The following is a 24,399-nucleotide window of genomic DNA, read 5'->3' as shown; positions in this document are numbered from 1 at the left end:
ACAGAGAAATGGGTGTAAAATTATCAAGTTACTTCTAAAAGTAAAATTTTATTGGTTGATTTTATATTACTCTAAAATTTATCGTTTCATCTCCTTGTTTCTTATTACTTTCATAGGAATCTATTTCTCTTTAATTATTGAAAAAAGTTAAATGAGAATCCATGTTGATTTTTTAAAAGTGTTTATTACTTTGCATGACTTTTCATCTTACTTTTTTGTTTCTTCTGCACTTAGATATCATGCTATTTCTCATTACTTCTCAAATTAATTTACTCCATAAGTATTTATTGCACTTTTAAGTCAATATAATATTTTAATATTGTAAACTCAGGACAGAAGGAAAATCTATCATTGGAATGTACCACCACACTATTTAAGACTATTTAATTTTGTGCTCTTTATTCAAACTTACAACTGATGTGAATAAACTCAAAACCAGTTGACTGAACCTCCCTAAATGTGCCACTTTGATACGCTTATTTTATCACATAGAAGTTTGTTTAAGAATGTAAATGGGAGAAAAGCAGTTAAAGGTATAGCCCAGAAGTCTCACATGAAATATATCATATAAAAGAATCCTGTTTTCATTCAGCACTATGAATACCCCACCAAAAGAGCAATACCATTCACACTGAAGAGGAGAAAGAGAAGAGTGGGCTATGCCATCATCAGCAGGCCAAGACAGTAAAACTGATCAACCACATCAACAAATTTAGGCATCAAACCATGCACGACATTTTCCTCTTTTTTTTCTTTTAACTTTCCAAACAATAAATGTGGGATCTAGCGCTCTCTTTAAACTGCAATTCAAATAAATATAACAATGTATTTACATTTAGCTTTCTCAACCCATTACATACCTCCATAACGCTGCATAGACAACTGCTAGAGTGATCAAGGCCAAGCAGGAAAGACCACTGCCTACTATTAAGGTCACTGAGGGTGTACCAGATGATTCCATGATCTGTAAGTTACAATAGACAACCATGAAGAAAAAACATCCTCCAGCAATTAAACCAACAAGTCACACAGAAAAAAAAAAGCAGAAAAACTGTCACAGATAGTTTCAGTAATATCATTTATGAAGAAGAAATCAAATTAATTCCAAAACGGATCCCTACATAACTCTGAGATCTGCTTAATACATTCCTCAGAGGCCTCTGAGCTTTAAAATGCCTTGTAATACCTGCCCAATACTTTGAAAAATAAACTATTAATATTACCATGTAGCAGGTGACTATGATGTTAGCACAAGTTTAAATGACTCTCCAGTTAGCATTAATTAAAATACATATTTCTCTTCAGAAGTAGCAATATTTAGAACTGTGCATTAAGAAAACAGCTTGGTTTCACTCTAATATATTAAAGATCATCCAGTAATTTGTCCCAGAATTTGATTCATGCTTGTTGCAGAATGACCAAACTTTCCGACTTTTAATAACTTTGACTTCAATCCACTATTCTCACATGCTTAATTTCCTTGGGCCTATGATTGCCTAGAAGGAATGGCAGGATATCTATGGCAACAGTATCATAAGCCTTCATAAAAAAACCCCTAAAAATTCAGAATTATTTCATTTTTACTCTGTGTAATAATAAAAAATGAAAATAAATGAATGACCTTGAGAACAAACTAGCTTTCCCTGCTGTAAGGGAAACTATTACCCTCAGATATCAGGTCAGTTTTTTCCTCTGTACGTATATGTGCTCATGTTCTGAAATAGAGATGGGTTTTGCTAATACATATGGAAAAAATTTAGATCTAAAAGTTTTAAAGGATATCATGCCTGGTTTACCAAAATGTTTTTTAAGCTTCAGGAATGTATTGTAAATTACATTTATCAAGATATGTTTTGTCACCCAAATAGAATACAAGACAGATGTACTTTTAGGCCAGATCTCAGGCAGAAAGCTGTATTTTATTTCAACCACTTTTTTTCCAAATGGATTTACTTTGCTATTAAAAAGAGTCTGTTCATATGTTTCCGAAACCAGGAAAATGAAATCATGCTTTAGCAGGATAACTTCACAAATATTTGCTTTTCAGCTATTTTTACATTCAATAATATTGGGAGTGTCTGCTTATACACTTAATGTCCCCTCTTTCTTATGAAAACTTGATTATTTTTCTTACATCATATCAACAGACTACATAGAAAATCTGTGCTGAAAATGTCCAATGCAGATCTGCAATCTGTTTAACTACAGTATCTAGGATTTTCCTACCAAGAGGAATAATAGAGACCTGTACCTTCCCTTAATTGTTCAATACAAAAGTTTTCTAGACATTTGCACCACAATTACGAGGCTTTCTCTAAATATAGAGTTTGAGAGCATGCAAATTTCACTAGGATTTAGTTATATCACAGAATCTGGAATTCATTTATCTGAGACACTGTAGACACCAGGGGACTAACATTTGACTACCTGCAATATTAAACAATTCCTCAATGCAACGTCTGCAATATACCTGAGAGGAAAGCTGGACCAGCCCCCCCCCCCCGCCCCCCCGCGCAGTACCCCCCACATTCCCTTTTGCATTAAAACTGGATTTTTCCCCCCTCTTTGTTACTTACTATTTCTCTAGGTTGCTGAGCCAAAATGGCGAAGGTAGAGAGACGATCACATAAGCATTTCGTATGGGATGCATCGGTAAGCACAGTTTTACATCCCTGGGTGGACCAGGTTCCCAAAGAGTCGTTCCTGCAAAGGAGAGAGAGAGGAGGGGGTGGGGGAAATGGGGGTAATTACTCCTGACGGCCGGTTCCGTGAGGAGACAATGCAGTGGGACCGCGAGGAGCGCGCCGCGGAGTTCCCGGACAGCGGCGGGGACTTGTTGTGGGGCAGGGCGGGCGCGGAGCTGTCCGGGCGGCGGTGCTGAGCGTCCGGGCGCTGCTGCGCGGAGCCCCGCCAGCCGCGGCAGCAGCCGCCCCCTGCGCTGCCAGCCACCCCCGAGCCTCACCAGAGCACTGCGAAAAACTCATCGGGGGAAGAGGGGGAGGCTTCTCCTCTCTCTCTGTTTCTCTCTCTTTTTTTTTTTTTTTTTCTTTTTTTTTCCCCTTTTCCTACCGGCTCTGTTTCTGGTCTTTTGTGAGAAATGTGATGTTCGGTAGTTGCAGCGTCTTTTTCGGTCCCTTTCTTTTTCCACTCCCCACCCCCCTCTCCCCTCCCCCCTTTCGTGTGTGTGGCTAGGTTAAAAGCATGTGGTTCTCAAACGTCTGTCTGGGTTATGCCAGTTGGACCGGGAGATGCCGGATCTTCTGTTCTGACTGCTATTTTTGCTGAGGATTTGGGGTTTTTTTGGTTGTTTTTAGCTAGCAGCCTTAGAAATTTCACCCTGGAAACGGCAGCATCAGATGCCTCCAACTCTTGCCTTAGCTCCAGCAGAGGGGTGGATTTCAGTACAGCAGCACACATCACCAAAGAGACACACGAGTTCGCCCTCCAGACATCACTCAGTCAACTCGCCTTTCCCTGGCTCCCTCCCTACTCGGTTCTTTTTCTTGGGGTGGCAGCACCAAGCTAACCCCAAGCCAAAGCAATCGTTTGCTGGCACCTTTCACCAACCACCCCTAAACAAAACAAGATGATTAACACAGCCCCCGAATTCAATTAGACATTCAATATGCTAATGCGAGGTCTGAAACCCACCCCAGCAGAACAATAAAAATGGTATCAACCCACGTTTTCTTTGTGCAAGCAAGGAGAAGGAGAGGGAGAGACAAAAAATCATCTCTCTGTTTTCCTGAACTGCAGTGGGGGGTGGGGGGGAGAGGGGGGAACATTTTCTACAGGAAAAAGGGGTTGGTTTCAACTAAAGCAAACATATTATCGTTACATGTGTTATATTTAGAGAACAACTGGGTTTCTTTCATCTTTTTTCCTCTCCTTTCATGTCCAAGGAGCAACTGCAGTGATTCTGCTGCCAGCAGCAGCATGTGTGCTGTCAATTCCTGTCCATTTCACCTCAGGTCACTAAATGACTTAAAAAAAAAGAAAAATGAAGGTCGAAGAAACAAGGTGGGGGAATAATAATTTCCAGTCCCTGTGACCACCCTTGGTTCACCTCTTCTGCCTTGACAACACACCTCTGTAAGTGATTCTATATGCCAGGGCCCTCATGCAAAGGCAATTTGTTATCCCAAGCCTGCTCTCAGAGTGCAGTTCACCCCAGGCCACCTCAGCATTTTGTGCCACTAGTTTTTGAACACACCAGATGTAACCCTTACACACTATTGTCTTCGAAACAGAATCCTATAATAAACAAAACAAACAGCGACTGAGGGAAACAATTGAGAGAAAATGACCAATTCTTCAACCCACTAAAGCAGTTTATTAGCTTTCCCTCACAAATTGTGTCTTTCAGAGGGCCACAGGCTAAAACAACATCCACTATGAAAAATATAGTTACATATTTTAAACTCAGAAGCCTTATCTTCTGGATAACTTAAACCAATTTATTTTATTAGCTTTCTTGTCTCTTCTCTTATTGTGACACACAGTTAAGGCCAAATGAAATGCGTTTATCTTTGCTGATTAAATATTAAGGATTGATAGCTTAAGAGAAATTGACATATTTAAAAAGCAAAGGATGGTATTATTCATCCTGAGAATAAGATTTAATAAATTGAATTCACCTTATGCTGAAAAGCATTGGATGCACAATTGATCCAGTTAGCACTAAATCCTTGCTGATGGTGTCCAATGCACGAGAGTTAAACAACTTCTAATTATAAAATCACAGACACCAGTTTAGTTTAAAACAAAGCATCTGTTAAAAGTATAATTATATTTAAAGTACTATAAATCATGGGCAGTCCAGCAGGTTTAGACTGGCTCATTCAGTTCTTCAAGTCACTTGCACAAATACAACTTTCCAGTCACAGAGTAGCTGAGCCACAAATACACTACATATTTTGCAAAACTTTTTCAGTACTACCCAAAATTTTGTAAAATTTCCAAAATCAATTTGAAACGAACAAAGCAGTCTAATTGGATTCCAAAATAAGACATAATGGCAGGAGCACAGTCAGTCAAACATGGACACTTCTAACATTTTATTGTTCATTTTTTTCAGTGACATACTTTAATTTCTTGCTTAACAGCATTATGTTTTTATGAGTTGCAGATGAAAATTCATTAAATAAGTTTGTTCTCTCTCTTCTAATCAGTGCAGTTAAAAAGAAAAAGAAGCCTAATTAATAAATATATTTGTAATCTGTTGAAATTACGGCTAACAGAAGCTGCACCTAATGTTACGCTAAGTCCATGAAGGAGACCAAGTAATGAACAGAACAAAAGTGTGACTGCAACTTGTTACATGAGGCTTATGTCAGCAGAACAGCAAATGCATGATTACTAATTCCCTCAGAGATGCTGGTAATTTTGACTTGTTGACATAAAGTAACAATATGGTTTTAGGTATAAAGAAAATAAGGAATGAAAATACGGAATTAAAACGGATAAATGCATTTAGTACATCTCAATGCAACACTTTTTATGAAGTCCTCCATCTATGATCTGTCCCTCATATAATGCAACTCTTCTTATCTAATCAGAATCCATCTCCTGCTTAGAAGTTTCATTCCTTTTTGGTGTGATTCTCTTTGACTATGTGTCTAACATTTGGGGTTATTATATGAATATGCAAAAGGACACCTATTATTCCTGTGGATCTTTCTTGTTATGCAGAAAGCCATAAAGGAGTGACAGGTACTGTTAACACATGTTCTATTTATATCAAGGGAAATTATTGAATTGAAAATATGTAGCAAATATAGATGTAGGTTCATGCCCATTATTGGCAATTTTTGTACTCTTCTACTGAGCTACAGATGATTTAATCAACCTGGCAGAATTCCCATGATAGAAGCAAAGGAATTCCCAAGAAGCATAGATTCACCATTGCAGATCTTGTGTCATCCTGCAGTTGAGGCAGGGAAAAAAACAGGGGAATTAGAGAAGTAGGGGGAGAAGTTCTAAATAGGATGTAACTTGGGCCTAAAAATCTATGGCTAATATGGCATATGCACCAAGAACACCCTCAGCTCCAATATTTATCTGTAAGTGTGCCTTTCTGTGAGTAATCTTACAGCTAGTGGAATGTTGGAGTGTCTTTTCAGTACTCTTTCAGAGTTTAAGGTGAACTTCTTAGTTCTATGCAACAAAAATGATGGCCAAATGATGTACAGAAAATTATTTGAATTGTGTATTATATAGAAGGGAAAAAAAAAGTGAGTTTTACTCTTTGATAATGTATTATACTATATTGCATAATTATGCTTACTACTGAAAACAATGTTTTTACTACCTCAGACATCAAAATTGAAATGTGTTTTATAAGACAGGACCATCTTTGTAAAACAAAAAACTCACTCATGACACAATTGCCTATCTGACAAAGACTGACAATCAGGCCACATTTAGTCACTTACTATTGATTTTTTTTATAATTAATAGTATACATCTCTTACTAATTGCATAGGTTTGTTCACTTTAACTTCCTGACTGATCAGTTTTGACTTTGTTATCAGACTCACTTAATAAAGGACTTCACCTCATACCATACACTGTATACTTTATTAGCTTATTTTGAAGAAATGTTTTTCAAATGAAAGATTTAATTTTTTTTTTTGAGATTCTGTGAGACAAAGGAAGCTAACAACACCTAAGTGAACACTTTTTCCCAGACTAGCAACTAGTGATCCAAGTAGTTGCCTGGGTTTTTATAATAAACAAAGAGCTGACATCTTGCTACACATCTATGATGGTAGCCTACTTGAGTCATTTCTTTGCTGATTGATAACTGTGTTTAAACTAGGATAAGAAAGCTTTTTGACCATTAAGTTATATTACTTAAATACAGCAAGAATCTGTTATTTAAGTATTTAATTACAGCTTTGTAGAAAGAAAACTACACAAGTTAAGAAATTATAATATTTCTGCTGAGATTATTTTAATTCTTCTTAATTCTTGTGTATGTACATTTCTATAAATTTCTTTTCTGTTCAACTAGGTGCTGTTTTTCCTGTAGGACAGACTTCAGTATTCCAACTCCATTCACAGTAAAGAAATGACATATAATGATAAGAAGCACATGGAAAATGCAGACATAAAATTTTTTTAGCCTAGTAAAAGGCAAGAAAGAAGCTCATGGCCCTTATGAATAGCAGGTTATATATATCACTGTGTCTGTTCAGAAGTGCTAGCTGGCACATTAATGAAGATAAAGTCCTTCCAACACCTGCTTGCTTCTTTACACCTGGACCTAAAGTCCCAGGGAAGTCATAGGGAATGCTCAGCTGCAGGAGTCTCCTTTCCATTGTGCATGTTCATACATCTGAGACATGACCTAACTCTTAGCATGCACAATTTATTCCGTGATCAGTCTTATTCCTATCAGCAGTATATGGCAACATCTGGTTTATGGCCACAGTTTTTCCTAAAGTAAAAAAAAAAAGTAATATAAAGGAAAAAGAGAAAAGAAATAGGACAAAGAAAATGTAGAGATGAACACACTTTCCTTAATAATGTCACACATAAAATTGCAGTTTAAAAAAGTATTGTTTACCCTGAAATTGTTAATACATTTAACATTAGGTCATTATGATTTAGGGCTTTCCTTCCCCTCATATGATTAGAAAAAACAATCCATGAAATTGTGGAAATGAAAATAAATAAAATAAACAAAACCAACTGCCTTATGACTATGTCTAAAATACTGCAAATGCCCAACAAAGGATGTCTGCATTTGTGTGGTATCAGAAGAATGAGCTGGGTGATGAATATATTGCAATTGGATCTCCAACCAGGTTACTATAGGGAGTTCATTTTCCTAAAGACTAAGGCCACTTTTCCAATTCAGACACTGAATTGTTCAATTGTCCTCAAAGACGTACTTGTGAATATCTTTTTTTTGTCAAAGAAAATAGAAGTCTTTGAAAATTTAATTTTCTTGCTGATCTTTATATTAAACATAAATCCTATATGAATAATTGTTTTGTAAAAAAAATGTGCATCTGGGCTGGAAACCAAATTTTATTTTAATGTGATTTAAACTAGATGAGCTATTAAACCCTAAAGAGTAGGATTTGTAACAGAGCCCTTGTAGTTATAAGCATACATTGTTAGATCAACTTTCTAATAATGTACAGCTTAAAGAAAGTTCCATTGGATGGACCAAAAATTGGCTTCGTTATCTGTTTGGCTACTATAAATAAATGATTCATCAACAGGAGAGTTGTGGAAGTGCATATTAATGCTTGTGATATTATTTTATTACTTCCTGTATTTCCCTGTCCATACAGTTTAGGGCATGATCTAGCACACCATATGTTTGAACTGTGCTGTAATCAATAGTTGCCCTTCTATCAGACTACTGCAAGTGTGTCAATGTGCAAAATGAAAAGAAATTCTAAATAAATTATATGACCAAACCAGGATGAAACAAATACTAGGCGTTTCCTGCCTCCTACTGCATAGTTCTTGATTAGTGGTCCTCTGTACTACTGCTACTGGACAGACTTATCATTATTTGAGTTATGGGATTCATTCATGTTTTTGAACAACATTGGAAAACCACAATCCTTCAACTCTATTTCTGTATCTTAACAAGCCTAGTGGATTGCATTTGAATAAGAACACTTTCCTCCCTTTCTCAAAATTATAGAAAAAATCTCCTAAGAAGATGAGTATCAGTGCATCAAAAAAATTGGAGGGAGACCTATCACGTTCCATAGCTTTATCTCTGTCTGCCTTTGTAGATGGTCTCGGAGAAAGTACAGTTGAAGGACTTTGGCAGTACACGCTGCCAAAGGATGTTGGTATCTATTTAGAATTTTTGAGAACTATGTCTTCTTTCCTCATGGACCTCCAGAATGACTGGAGCAGACAAGAGGCCCCACTTCCCTTCCAAGTTATCTTGTCCCTTCCTATCTTGTCTAGGAAATCTTGTCGAGTTCTTAGAAACTATGTGAAGCAAAGTTCTTATCGAACTCAACCAGACTTATTGTGTAAAATTGGCAAACCATACTATTTGTGAATCTGTGTTCATGAAAGTTCCTATTGAACTCGATCAGGCTTACAGTGTTTGAGCAGTAAACCACATTACTTGTGAATCTGTTCATGAAAGTTCTTATTGACCTTGACCAGATTTATAGTGTTGAACTGGTAAACCACACAATTTGTGAATCTGCCATTGAGAATGATACCCACAGTACTGGTGCATCTCATTGAATGCAATCAGACTTACAGCACTGAATTGGTTATAATCAGAAATTAAGCCTAGCTGCACCCAACCCCTTTGATCTCTGAGGACTAGCTGGAAAGTAATAGCATTTATTTTCTGCCAAATTTCTGTACTCTTAATGCAACACACTCCTCACAAAATCAGTAAAATCTTTCATGTTCTTTTGTTTAGACTATAAATATGTATGTAGCTTTATGGCGAAGTAAGGAAAAATTGTCATGTAGTGCTTTCCAATTGATCAACCTACAAAATCTTTCATACTGTTATATTATTCACATGGACTCCTAGCAAAAAGGAACCTTGTAAATTGTCTATTGCTGGAGGCTGGGAAAGGTTAGGGGCTCAGAAGTTTGTCCTGGAAATTAAGAATGTCAAAGCCTGGATGAGGGTGGTATCTATTGTTAACGTTTCTTCCAAAAGACAAGCAATAAAGCACAGTATCATTAGTTTAAGTTTCAAGGCCAGCATGACCAGCAGGGAGAGGAACAGATGTGAAACAGAACTGAGGGGAAGAAAAGAGATTTTGCTTCCATCAGTGTTACTGTTACAACATCCTGTGCTATCCTACATTATATGGGCAGATATAAATAAAACTAGTACATGTCCAAGCTCCTCAGTGCATGCTTTGGATTAGGCACCAGATATATGACCATAATCTATGAAAAAGGTTAAGCCACAAAATAAGAATGGCAGAAGCAAATATGTTAAGTGATCAGACCCTGAAATGATGCTCATTGCTCTGGTGATGCATAAGAGAGCTGAGCTCTCCTTTGGAGCTAGATGCTTACACACTACCTTTCAAAATCTCAAGTTAGGTTCACCTCGAAGACGGACAGTGGATATTTTATCTCACAGCTCAATGGTTCTGAGATAGAAGAGATGAGTTCAATTTCCTGCTGTTTTTGAGGGGTGTTGAATAGATAAATATTTGCAGCACATGACCTAACCCCAAACTACAGCATATTCTAGTGTAAGAGTACCCTCACCCCTTGTTGAAGTAGAATTATGCATTGGACCAGAAGGTAAAGCAAAGCATGGACTTTGTAGGCATATTGGGAAGAGACAGGGTTTGGCATCTGCATTCCAGTTCCTGCCCAATTCAGTGTTACCTACTCTGCAGATTGATCATTCAAATACCAGTATTACACGTTCTCTGAAGATCCTCAAGTCCTTCAGATATTTGTTTCTTCATATCTTAGCTGCATGACTAAGAACCCTCACAGTTGTCAGCATCTCCTCCCCTGTATCTTGTGATACCACCTGCTGCTCTTACACAATCCTACTGTGTATCCTACAACTGTTACCCATGGGTTCTCTGAAGAACACGTTGTGGGCTATGGCAGTTGGAGGTAAATTATTGCCTTAGTATACAATTTTTAAAGAAAGGAGTAAAGACATTTTTCTGTCTCCTTACGCTTTGAAAACAAACTTAACTCAAGCCAGATTGAGATAAAACAACCAACCAATCAAAAAATAGGACACAGTTACAAATGTTTATAACTCAAAACCAAAACAAAACAAAATAAAACTGACATTTGCTCTACTGACATGGAGATTATGTCTCCCCTTTTATCCAGCTGTTAGTGTGCAAGATTTCTTAAGAATTCAGTTTATGAAGAGTCCTATTTTCTCTATATGTTAGACCCTAGGTTATGTCCTTTTCTTGTGTAAGACACTTGCTTTTTATAACAAGTCCTTTTTTGTAAATCCTTCCCAGAAGCTTAAACAGATCTAATCTCTTTTTCTTCAAATTCATTGATTTCTTTTTTATTTGGGAGATTATCTGACCACCCCTTTTAATTAAGTATTCTTTTTCTTCCTTAGAGATGTCTCTTCTTTAGATCAGATGTTATCTTTTGTACCTGACTGGCCAATTAACAACTGCTTCAATAAGAGTAATCCTTATCTCCCTATTCTCTCTTTGGTGAGTCAGCATGCATCCTGACTGAATCTGCACCAAATCTTTTACTGGTTATCAGGCTGCACATTAAAAACACATTTGATACAAATACCTCAGTAGGACGAAGGCATGTAGCTTGCTATTGGCTCTTGACTGAGATTGGACACGTAGTAATTAGCCAGTTTGAGGTGACAAGGGGTTGTAGGGACTGATACTTAACATCTCTGATTAGGTACTTTCTCTTCAGCAAAAACCTTAACTACAGAATGTAAAACAAAGTAGTCTTTCCCTTTGAGATACTCAATATTTAGTTATAATAGGAAAGGCTAGGACTAATGGTGAATAGAGGGAATTAGAGTATCTTCCGTACTCCAAAATGCCTATTTCATTCTTATAGTATGGAGATTTCATTCTTACAGCACAGAAATTCATTCCTCTTGAAAATGTTCTGAATCTTGCAACGATGAGACCTCACCTTGTGTCTCTCCCATCCTTGGTGAGGTTTCTAACCATGGAACTATTAGACAAAAAACCTCTTCATACATGTGCTGTCCATGTTTTATGTACCAGCCAATTTATGATTAAGTAAGGGCCACAGTCAACACTGACAGAGAGATGACCTGCTTAAGTACCTTGATGAGAGTTGCTGCTAAGGTTCTTCTGAGCATGGTAGAAGAAAGATTTGATGGCCAAAACAGATTAACAAAGAACTCATAAGAACCTCTGGATTTAAGATTCTCCAGAGTTGTACAATGGCTGGAGAGGGGGTCTGGCAAAGCCCATGAAGGATTGAGTGGTGGGTATCTCCCTATCTCATATAATAACTGAAAAAATTAAAATGGGGCAATGCAACAAATCTGAGCATGCAGTTGAGATGCAGTGACTTTATATATGCCCAACTAAGAGCAAATCTAATGCAGTAAAGCTAAACACAAAGCTTTTTTATAGTTTTTATGATATGGTTAAAAACCAAAACCAAACAATTCAGATGTCGCTAAGCTGGTAGATGTAAGGTGTATATTGAAAACTCTATAATTCACAGACCTAATTTCTATATCGTTATAAAGTGATGCATCTTTTTTGTCTTAACAATTTTCACTTTTATTTTAAGATGTGGGAATATCACTGTGATTACAGAATCAAATAAAAGTCAAGTACAGACTTAAGGAATGGAGATTCTCTTGTTAAAGAAAAAGAAGATGCAAGAGACACCTCCTTAGTGTATATTTTAGTCTCTTCTAAGTTAGTCTTAGCCCTGAGGTTCTTGTCTTTTGGTCAGGTTTATTACCTCAGGACTTAATGTGTCTGCTCAGCTTCCAATCTCAAAATGGTTTGAATGTAGCCTCTTTGGAGTCAAGCCATGTGAGGTACTGCTCATCTGAATCTGAGTGTTTTTATTTACCAACCAACTGCCCAAAAAGATAAACTACAGCTAACCGATTTGTTTTTAATACCACTTCACACCTGTGTAATGGTAGTGTTGCCTAAAAAAAAAAAAAACCAGCTGACGTTAATAATCTCTGGAGATAACACCTAAAGTGTTTCACTGAGGTTTTGGCTAGGAGTGCATGGGAGAAGTACATGTGCATCACACTGCACAAAACATGAAAGCAGACTCTGGGGAAAGAGTGGTGGTCTGCACTGTGCCATGTCTGAACAGTGAGCTTTATGTACCTAGGGACTGTGGCCTCTCTATAGTAAAAGGGCATGTATTGCAGAGGAGGCCACTGTGGTCCTCAAGACCCACAAATGGATTCTGTGGACATGCTTCAAATTTAATCTGCACATGTACAATATGTTTGATGCATTCACAATGCAACAGATAATTTGCATTTGTAATGACAGTATATCTGGAAGTCTCAGAAAAATTTACTGCACTGAAAAATACAGGATTTAAGTCCTCTTACTCCTCTGGTAAATCCACTTCAGCTAGTCACATGCCAGATAGAATGTTTAGACAAATGTGACTGCTGGCATTAAAAACTGAATAAATTGGTTAAGAGATTGGACAAGTGCTTTTTTTCACAGTCTAAAAAAAGGGGATAGAGGAGGTGTTGGGGAGTATGTGCCTGAAGTAGGTGCCAAAAAAGTGCCTGTCTGAACAAATGAGTGAAGATTACTAGCCTATCCACTTCCATCTCCTGAGAAATTTTTTGTTTGTGTGTGCCTTCCTGATGGGAAACAGCATCAATACTCTGCAGGTACAAGAGCTGTAACAATGTGATTGTCTTCTGTCCACTGACAAAGTTGGTATAGTCTTCGGCCTTCAGATATGGTAGAAAAGGACTGAAAAAAGTGTCCTGCAATAATCAGTGTTAATACACTAATGATTATATAGCTTTCATCAGAAAGCCTTGAGAGAACAGACAGAGTCATCCTGAATGTCAACATAAGGCAGAGATCAGCCCTAGGACTGAAGGCCAAAAACAAAATATGAAGGTAAATTACTTACAGGTTCAAAAGAAAATACAACCAAATACAGCGCTATACTTATTTCCTTCTATCTCCACATAGACGTAGAGATGCTTGCATTACTTTTGATGTTTACAACACTGTATCACTTATGATATTGAAAATATATGTATCTAAAACATATACAGCAAAATTATTCAGTTAATGTTGCTGTTTTTGCGGAGTGGAATCAACTCTCATTGTCATTACAGGCATATCACAAGATGTCTGTCTGTCTGTGGTGTGTCACATAGATGTGGCATGCTTTAGCTGAAAACTCCAAATCTGAAATGCCTTTCCCTTCAGTCAGACATAGTATTGCAAAGAGAAACTGCTACAGAGCCTTCTTACATTTTGAAGTAATTTGCATTCTGTTACGTTCTCACGCTACTTGATGTTTTAAAAGTGCAATAAATAAAGAATACAATTAATTTGGATTACACTACTTGATCTGAATTATACACAGACTACTTAGTACATGAAACTTATTAGCTAGAATATATCTCCTAGAAATTACATAATGAGAGCAGATGCAATTATTGTCTGTGCATGTATAGTATGCAGGGAATGTCATGAATCCACCTCATGTCAGTGCATGCTGTGTATTGATTGGACCTGTCAACTTCAATGGATTATCCTCAGTATAACTCCCTTCAGAACCTGGCACTATATTTTGATCTCTCAGACAGCTAAATGATATCTAAAATTACATATAAGCAAACATCTTTCTATTGACTATGCATTGGAGAAAACTCGTGTATATTTTAATTCAAAGATGCTTGAGCATGTCAAGTGCATGATGTGTTCTTCAGTTATATTAGCTTTCTGCAGGGGTTTGGAAATAGCAAAACAGAAAATATGACTGCACTGCTCTAAAAAAGTCTGTGGTATGCCCACATTTTGAATGCAGTACGCAGTTCTGATCTCTTCCTAACTCTAACAGATCTAGTGGAACTAGAGGGATTCTGGAGGACATGAGACAGCTTCTATAAGGTAAGTCCCTCCACTCTGGGTAAGAGGCGGTCAAGGGAGGTCTGATAATGTTTGTAAGAGTGCCATGGTGAAAGTGAACCAGAAGTGATTGTTATTTCTTGTAATATACGATCTAAAGGCATTAAATGAAGTTATTAGGTTGTATATTTAAAACAAACAATAGGAGGCTTTTTTTTTCTCACAGGCCACAGTTAAACAATGGAAATTGTCACCACAGGAGGTTATAAATGACAGAAGATTATGTGAAAAGAAAGAGCAATTAGATAAATTCACAGAGAAAAAGATCTTTTAAGGCTACAGCACACAAAGATAAAAAATCTGACTGTACATCCCAAACCTGTTGGAACTTAGGATGCATACCAGGGAAATAGCTACTAAATAAGTACCTTGCTATTAAGCACTCTTCTAGGCATTTGTTAGCAGGCTCTGTAGCAGGCAGGATGTTGGGGCTAGACTAATCTTTTGCCTGTTCAGCCCAGCTTATGCTTAAATTATTATTCCTGGTTTAAAGGACTTGCTTTCAAATGAATTACATTTCAGTTTGCTGATGGTTTCACATCGCATATAAGTCGCTGAGGTGAGCATCTCCACTGCTGGCACAAATGGCAGTGGAGCTCTCTGGCACAGTGCACAATGGGGTTTCCCAAACCAGGGAAATATCAGTGGAGCTAAGACAGCTGCCAGGAGCCCACAGCTTGTGTGGCAGTGGCTGACAAGACCTGGGCAGGGCCAGAAGCAACAGTGACCAAGCTCCATCCCCCCATAAAAGAATCTCTCAGGGAGCACTACCAGTCAGGGCATGGCATGGCAGTTGGTGCAGGGCATGCAGGAAGGGCACAGAAGCCCTGCAAACTCAGCCAGGAAGCAGTGGCATCCACCTGGCAGAAAGCTACAGGCTGTCTAAGCTCTGCACCCAGCACGACTGATGCACAGTGCTCCGGGAGGAACATGCTGACATCCAGGAGTCAGCTGCAGAGTGTGCTCTGTGGAAGGAAGGAGTGAGCACACCTGTGGGAGGTGCACCCAGGTAGAACTCCCTTTGATTACTGACAGAGCATGAAAGAGAGAGAGAGATCACTGGAATTTCACCCTACTTTCCCTGTGGCAGGCCTGACAGGCAGACAGGATGCACAATATGGAGGATTCCCTCTCCACTTTTCCCCTGCTGAACACAGTTACTTAAGAGACAGGGAGCAATGGCAACAAGTTCCTGCCTAGAACAGCAGGCACATTTTCTATGTGGCTTTTCAGGTGAACTGGCATAACAGCATGAGACTTTGCAAGTGGAACTGAACAACTGCAAGGACAATGGTTCATCTAGCTTGGAAGTGTCACCAAAGTCCTGAAGGGAAAAGGAGTTCAGGAAGACCAGACATTCCTCATCAAGGAAATCTTAAAGAGGGAGGAGCAGGCCATTACCATGTGCCAAAAGACAAATTGGAGGAGAAGACTGGTCTGTTTGAACAGAAAGCTGTGGCTGGAACTCAGGGTAAAAAAGGGACTGTATCACCTTTGAAAGAAGGGGCGGGCGACTCAGGAAGACTACAAGGATGTAATGAGGTTACATAAGGAGAAAAAAGGGCCAAAGCCCAAGTCGAACTTATTCTGGCTACTGCGGTAAAAGACAACTAAAAAACACATCAGCAACAGATGGAATCCACTAAAGGGTACTGAGGGAGTTGGTGAAAGTGTTCACCAATATACTTACAATTATTTACCAGCATTCCTGGCTAACCAGGGTGGTGTCAGCTGACTGGAAGTTGACAAATGTGACTTCCAGCTACAAGGTGGACCAGAAGGAGGCAATAGAGAACTACAGGCCTGTCAGCATGGCCTTGGTGCTGGGAAGGTCATGGAGCAGATCATCCTAAGTTCCATCACACAGCAGGTACAGGGCAACGAGGGGATGAGGCCCAGCAAACATAGGTTTGGAAAAGTCAGGTCCTGCTTAACCAACCTGATAGTTTGCAACCAGGTGACCTACCTAGTGGATAAGGAAAAGACTACAGATGTAGATTTCCTGGACATTAATAAAGCCGTTGACACTGTCTCCCACAGGATTGTCTTGAAGAAATTGGTTACTTATGGCTTGGATGGATGGACTGTTTGCTGCATAAAAACTGTCTGGATGGCTGGGCCCAGAGAGTGGTGGTCAATGGAGTCAAATCCTGTTTGCGAACAGTCACTAGTGGAGTTTCTCAGTTCTCAGTATTGGGACTGGTCCTGTTTAAAATCTTTATCAATGTTCTGGATGAGGGAATTGAACTCAATTAGTTCACAGATGACACCAATTTGGGCAGGAGTGTTGATCTGCTGGAGGGTGGGAAGGCTGTACAGAAGATCTTGACAGACTGAATTGACGGGCTGAGAATGAGAGCATGAGGTTCAATGAGGCAAACTTCCAAATCCTTCACTTCGGTTACAACAACCACCTGCAGTGCTACGAGCTTGGGGTAGAGCAGCAGGAAAGCTGCTCAGCAGAAAGGGACCTGGGGCTGCTGAATGACAGCAGCTGAACATGAGCCAGCAGAGTGCCTGGATGGCCAAGAAGGCCCATGTCATTCTGGCCTCTACCAGTAATAGTGTGGCCAGCAGGGCCAGAGAAGTGATTGCACTCACACTGGTGAGGCCACACCTCAAATCCTGTGTCCAGGTCTGGGCCCTTCACTACCAGAAAGACATTGAGGTGATGGAGTGTGTCCAGAGAAGGGCAACAAGGCTGGCAAAGAGTCTGGAGCACAAGTCCTGTGAGGAGTGTCTGAGGAAGCTGCAGTTGTTTAGCCTGGAGAAAAGGAGTTGCTCTCTACAATTCCCTGAAAGGAGGGTGTAGTGAAGTGGGAGTCAGTCTCTTTTCCCAAGTAACAAGTGACAGGGCAAGAGGAAATGGCTTGAAGTTGCACCAGGGGAGGTTCATATTTTACATTAGGAAAGATTAGGCTAGTCAAACAATGCAATAGGATGCCCGAGGAAGTGATGGACTCACCCTTCTTTGAGTTATTTAAGATTTGTAGATGTGGCATTTAGGGACATGGTATAGTGGTGGACTTGGCAGTGATGGCTTAATAGTTGAATTTAATGATTTTAGAGGTCTTTTCCCACCTTAATAATTCTATGATCCTATGGCTCTATAGGCATATTAAACCCAAAACATAGTGCTGAGACAGCAGTATCTTAGCTGTGTCTCAATATAAAGTTGAGGTGATATGACATCCTAAATTGACAAATTTAATTTCTTGGCATGACATAAGTGGGCATTGAACAGAATTTAATCTTTATTGCTTTGAATTAATGTTTTATCTCATATGAGAGAGAATTTCTTATGTCCTTAAATTTATAGTGTAGAATTGGGATTTTACAAGTAAAATACTGTAATACATTTCATCCTGAAATGCATTACAGTATTCTATTGAGATATATATTTGTATATATATAAACATAATAGATGCTGCAGTAGAGATATTTGTTATTGTATCTTGTCTGATTTTAATATACTTCATAAGGTCTACTTTTAGATTTACCCTATCGATGGCTTCACACTTTTTATTCTGTGCACGATCTTAACTGTTAAGCACTTGTAAAAATATTTGCTGCTTTTCTTCACAGCATTTCCTTTTTCTCTATAAAATTATACCTCCTGACCCTTAGAATGGTCAAGTTTTAATCCTAAGCCAGTAACATCTACTCTGTATTTAAAAATGTCACTGCTTTTAAGTCCAATACCTACTAGTCCTGCAGGGCTAGAGGCAATAACTTGTAAAGGGAAAAATCCTCAGCTTTGCAACTGGACTCACAGACCTTGCTTCTAACCCTGCAGGCCTGTCAGCTATCAAACTTGGAAGTCATGACATTTTAAAGAAAATGTACAGAGGAGTTATTTTATAGAAACAGGAAACCATTTTTAACTTACCTCAGAAAATTTTTATTGCTCTTTCTTGCTCTATGCTTTCAATGAGTAAGATATTTAGTTTTACAGGTGGGTGCATATGAAAATAGTACTAGTAAAAGTTTTAAAGGGTAACTTGTTCTAAAGGTTATATGATAGAAACTCATGCAAATATGTTAGCACTTTTGGAAAAATAGAGGAATGAAACATTCACTCAAGGTCAGAAATACAGAAACAATGACCTCAGCTGTAACTTTTCTCGTGTTTTAATATCTAATATCTTTTTATCTTTCAGGCCATCTAACATTAAAACTAATTAAAATGATTGCAGCATCAGTTGAATTAAACCATCCTTCATTTAAAATGGTATCTTAATTAATACTAATATGTAGTACAGTGAAAACTGCAATTTCCTGCAGATTCCTGTAAAAGAATTATAAGAACACAAGTACTAGTACTTCTTGATGAGATTTTTAAAAAGTTCTGCTTCAGAAAATTATTAATTCAATCACTTTAAAATTGCAAATATTTGACAGCTCCATTTTTCTATGTTTCACAAATTTCCAATTTTTAACTCACTTGAATATATATTAAAAAAATCAAAATTAATACATTTTAAACAGAATTAATTCCACTTCTACTGAACTTACTGTCTTCAAAGTCTGTGTTGTTTTTCATTTTGTCAGTTTTAACTCTGGAATAACTTTCTGTGAGTAAAGTTCAGATTTTTAGTGTAGAAAATGGAATTCACAAATGCCATAATCCATTGCTTCTTTGAGACCATAGAACAGCATAATATTTAAATATGTCTATAACTTCATATATCAGTGATTTCAGCAGATTTGCTCATATAGTCAGAGGTATTCATGTGCTCAAGTTTCTTGTGAAATCACAGACATTTCCATCTCAGAATCACAAAATATCAATGAACTAAAATTCAAAAGTAAAGATCAGCGGTCACATATTCTAGATGGCAAAATACTATGCTGCTGTACTTGATAATTAGAGCAGATCATTCTTGAATTTTAATCCTGATGACCTTTAAAAAAATGTAAATTCAAATAAATGATCTTAATAGTATCACTATAACTTCTATTAATAAAATAAATTATTATTCATGACTAAACCCAGAGTGCAGCAAATACTGTAAACAGATTTATGTTAATTTAATAGCTTTTTGCAACAATTGCAGAATTAGCAATCAATTCCAACTTGATTGTAAATAATAATGATAATCACAGAAACATGCTTCTCTATCAAAACATGTTTTAAAGGCCGCTCTGTACAGGTAAAGTAATTAGTCTCTCTTAACAGCCCCTCCTCTCCAATTTCTAAAGCAAAAATGACTGATAACACATTCCAACCTTGTCATTTCCATGATCTAGAACTATTTGTCTTGATGTTTCTCAATGCTTCAGTTCCTAAGAGAAGTCACTTGAAGTCCAGAGTACCTATACAAGATTATTAGCATGACTTGTACTGAACATCCAGGAAAAGACACCCCACCTTATTTATTTGTTGACAATATTAATAGGCAATTAAATATTTGCTAGTAGTTGCAAAAAATGTTTCCTTGTTAAGCTAAGTTCATGCTAACATTGTCCCACTTAATTGTCAGTCATGACTGTTCACTGTCATTGGAAAAGGTACATTTACTGGGAGAATACTGGTACAAGTCCTGGCAGAAGTCAGTAAATGGCAAGAGATGCTGCTCTACTTTCTACCTGGATACTGTAGTTCTTCCATGAGTGAAACCATGTGGAACTCATGTAAATTTTCACAGCCGACACAAAATTGTTTGACTAGAGGGAGTTCCATGGAAGTACCCATTAGAAAAATGAACGCTTCCATCTGAGAGAAAATATTATTGATGCAGCTGCCCCTGTGCTACCCGCAGTGTAAAAGTGAGAACTGTGGCATGAAAGGGAGGACTTATTGACAGGGTATAGCTGGGGATACAAGGATGGCAATGCAACTCAAGAAAGACCATGGCCTGGAGCAGCTATGAGGAAAAGAAACACTGCACTACTTGAGATGGGTGTCAGGAAGAAGCAAAGCTTATTGCATAATGCCTCTGTGCATATTCTGTCCAAGAAATTCTTTTATGTCTGTACATAGCAGATGGCACTTTAATTAAAAGTTCTGTAAACTTTCCTAAAACATCTTGGTGATTTCTGTGTTCAGCATGTTTATGTACCTCCCCCAGCAAATTAACAGGTTTTCAAATATCTTATCCTCATTTAACAGTGATGTATGTGAACTTCTGCTTCACGATGAAGGACAAATCCAGCACTACCTGCACGATGTTAATATAAGTTTTGCTCAAGCCTGTAGTAAATGTGGCATATATGAAAGGTGATGGCAAAAGTGAGGAATGGGATAAGAACATGAGGGAAAAAGTTCTTGGATATGAGGAATAAATATTTAAGAGTTTTTGACAAATGAGGTTAATACCAATTTATGCTTGTAGTAGCATTAGAATTTAATTAGAAAAAAATAGCAAAATTCTGTGAACAGGATTTTCTCTCAAATCATGGAAAACAGGTGTGTTTTTAAGTACAATATTTTCCTCAAAACACTTAATTTCTGATTTAAAAGTAAATTGATGTAGCCTTTTAATCAACTTTGTAAAAATTACTTTAGAGAGAAATGTAAAGACTAAAAAACAAGCTGCAACATTGATTTCATTAATGCTTCAAAAATAGTCTGACATTAAATCTTCCTTTTCTCTTGAAATTAAATTGTTTATATAGTATTTTTGTTCCTTTGAATTGATAAGAGAAACCTTGATATACAGGACATCACCGTTCATATAACTGAGAATCTGAGCATTCACACAGTTGTCTATGCAATGTTATACATGCAGATAGTCCCATCTTTAGATCTTTAAGTCCATGAAGAATCTGGTTCTAACGCTACCATGTAGACAATGAAGCGGCGTTTTTGAAAGCTGAAATGCAAACGACAACAGCAACCTGATTGTTTGCTAATTCTGTGGATTGTTTCACAGAATTTGTATAAGAATTTATCTGAGTATGTTCTAGTGTAGTCAGCACACAAGTCTGCTTCTTTATCTGTACTGGTGTTTAGAGATTTCCTGTGAAAATGCTGCCAGAACCTCCAAAGGTCACACGAAGGTTTTGTGAAAGTCTTTCTGTATATGTTGCTTCTGTGTCTGTGAGGCAACGTATCAAATACAGCCATAAATGCATGTACTGTAAGCACTGTTTTCTGTGACAACTAAGTCATCATATTAATGAAGGGAAGAGGCCTCCAGCTGTCGAGTGACTCCTAGATTTTTTGTTTTACCAGCTTTGCGTCCTTTCACAAATGCACACCATGCATTATACACAGAGAACTAGAATAATTGTTTTAACTGTTCATTTTTTCCTTTTGGTAAATGAAAGGAGGTTGCTTCATAAAAGAAAAGACAGTATATAAAATTACCAAAGATTTCTTTTGGAAAAGCAAATTCTTCACTAACTCCCAAGGGAATTGTGTGGAAAGCTCATGCAAACAGAATGTGTATATATTTATGACTCTAGCTATGAAGTTACAGCCACATATGGTATTTCATTTTGTATTCACTATCAACCGTGATTGTTCCTCTTTCCAGCTAATCTTTCATCTTTGCAGTTCCTCTTTGGAGTCTCATTAGATTAATAGGTCACCAAAACATTGTTTGATCATATTTCTCAACCACTTTTCTTCAGCTTATGAGTCAACTCTGCAACATATGAAAGCAACATCATTTTTGCACTCATTTCCTCAAACATATTTAAAAAATTTAGTGCTAAGAAAAGATCTACTTCTTCCCACCTTCTCTTCTGTGTCACAACGTAGTAGGTATTTTAATTCAAGACTAATATGAAAAATAGCAAATTACACAGATTTCAAACTCATCTGACTGAAAGATGTGCAAAATCCAACATCCAACAGATAGGATGGTCGGAGGATATGCAGAAAAAAATTAACTCTTGAAAGACAACCAACAGCACCCTGAACTGAATTACTGGAATCTTATCTACCAAAGTAGACCTGGGTCAACACCTGGCATTTGGTTATATATTGTTGACAAATTTTGTGATCTGATGTTTGGACTTACTGTCTTCTACTCTGCTTAGTGTCCTAAGAAATGTGAGACATGAAATATTCCCCTTCCTTTTCAAGTCCAATGAAAATAGAAATATATATGAGATGGTATGAGATGTCTAGAGAATATTTTGATAGTTTAATCCTCTACTGAAACCAGGCATCAGGGCAATGTCCCATTTAACACACAATGTTTGATGAAAAGGCAAAACAATTGGAGAGAGCACAGAGAAGAGCAACATAGAAGATAAAATATCCAGAAAACATGACCTATGAGAAAAGCTGTAACAACTGGCATATTCAACTGAGAAAAAAGGAAACCTGAGAGGAAACATGACAACAGTTTTCTCGTGTATATGGGGTTGCCAGGAAGAGAAAGTACTGTCCTGCTCTTTTCTGCCAGACTGGAAAAAAAGTGCTGAGCTTAGAAGTAGGAGCTCCTACTTCCCAGCTGCAGACACGGAGAAGCCTTGATCATACCACCTTGGGGAGCTGTGGAATCTCCATCATCTCTAGGTTTAAGAGCAGCCTACAGAACAGTCTACTGCGAATGGCTCAGAGGCAAGGGTGACGGATCTCTTGAGTAACCTCCTTCACTATGTGCTACGAGCCCGTGATTTCCTCTAAAGGGAGCTGCCCTCCTGAAAATGCTGAAGTGCCTTTCACTGTCAATGATTGTAATAGGAGTGTGCTGTATCTGGTACATTTGAGCACAAAATTGGGAACTGGACAAGGTAACACTTGGCAGTTTATCCTCATGGCTTAGAAAGCTGTATGACTTTTTTTTAATGTTTTTATTGTTGTATGCTTGTTTCAGGATTTGCACAGATGTGACCTATTACATTTCAGAACTGAGCAGAACTGTTTTACAAATGCAAATGTAAGATCCAAAACCAGCTGAAGTAAGCAGAAGAGTTTCAGCTGGCTTTGATGGCTTTGGAGCAGTCTGCAGTGTGTTTGTTCAAGGTCGTATATGGGCTTCTGTGTGTGTGTGTGCTGGAAGAGGAGACATTTGTGTAGCCACTTACCCTGACTTTGAAGTGTTGGCTTTGTGTAATTGACTCAGGGGTGTATTTAAACTGCCTAATTTAGGAATTGAAATTACTGTGGCATTCAGGCTCAGAAGTGAAACAGCCTAATCTCTGGGGTGGACAGGCTCCCCATTTGCCAGTTAAGAGACTTAATCTCTACGTTCATATGAAACACTTATTATAATCTGAATACATACTTTACAATCAAATTGAACATGTTTTTAAGCATGGGGCTTATCTTAAGTGTCTGAACAGTGCTTCAACAGGAACACAATATGGAACATAAACAAGAGTATCATGACTCACAAAAAAGGGAAGTAAAGTTTAAACATTTAAAAGGTCATATTTCACTTTTAGATGATCCAGAAACTATTTTATATGTTCATAACAATCAATTGGAAGCAGTTGAATTTTCTTAGTAATTTGTGGAGCTAATTAGATGACACACTGAGAAATCCAAGCTATAAAGCATACCATAGTCAAATCAATGATAATAAGAAATATTTTTTCAGTTTTATTGTTCTATGCAGGAACACAATAATATTGCAGAAAATTGATTTTCTGTGGAAAAATTCCCTTGTTAAGCATTGTATTCATCATATTGAAAAACAATGAGATTTGTAAAAGGGACTAATAAATAGTTCAAACAGTATTAACAAGCTTCTTTCAGTCACAGAGTTAAACTCAGTCTGTGAAACTGAATCATGAAGTGGGTCAGTGATCAAATGCCTAATTTTCTTACACAGTGCCCTCCTGTGAGGTACAGTGTTCTCTGGGAAGTTATTTAGAGTTGACAAGCCAT

At 37.7% G+C, this 24,399-nt stretch overlaps 1 protein-coding gene across 11 annotated transcripts in view; it reads right to left on the bottom strand.

Moving 5' to 3' along the window:
• Nucleotides 1-24,399, bottom strand: part of ADGRB3 (adhesion G protein-coupled receptor B3) — a 458,541-nt gene that overhangs the window by 93,872 nt on the left and 340,270 nt on the right. For all 11 annotated transcript variants that reach the window (XM_032104724.1, XM_032104729.1, XM_032104733.1 and 8 more), the window contains 2 exons: nt 2,577-2,703; nt 861-964 (listed from right to left, as the gene is read on the bottom strand). In XM_032104724.1, the coding sequence (XP_031960615.1) occupies nt 861-964; nt 2,577-2,703 (231 nt within the window). The remainder of the gene's footprint in view (nt 1-860; nt 965-2,576; nt 2,704-24,399) is intronic.

Source organism: Corvus moneduloides, chromosome 3, assembly GCF_009650955.1.
Source record: "Corvus moneduloides isolate bCorMon1 chromosome 3, bCorMon1.pri, whole genome shotgun sequence".
In the NCBI taxonomy this organism is placed as follows: Eukaryota; Metazoa; Chordata; class Aves; order Passeriformes; family Corvidae; genus Corvus; species Corvus moneduloides.
The sequence above is the reverse complement of the archived record's forward strand: the minus strand, read 5'-3'. Positions and strand labels throughout refer to the sequence as shown.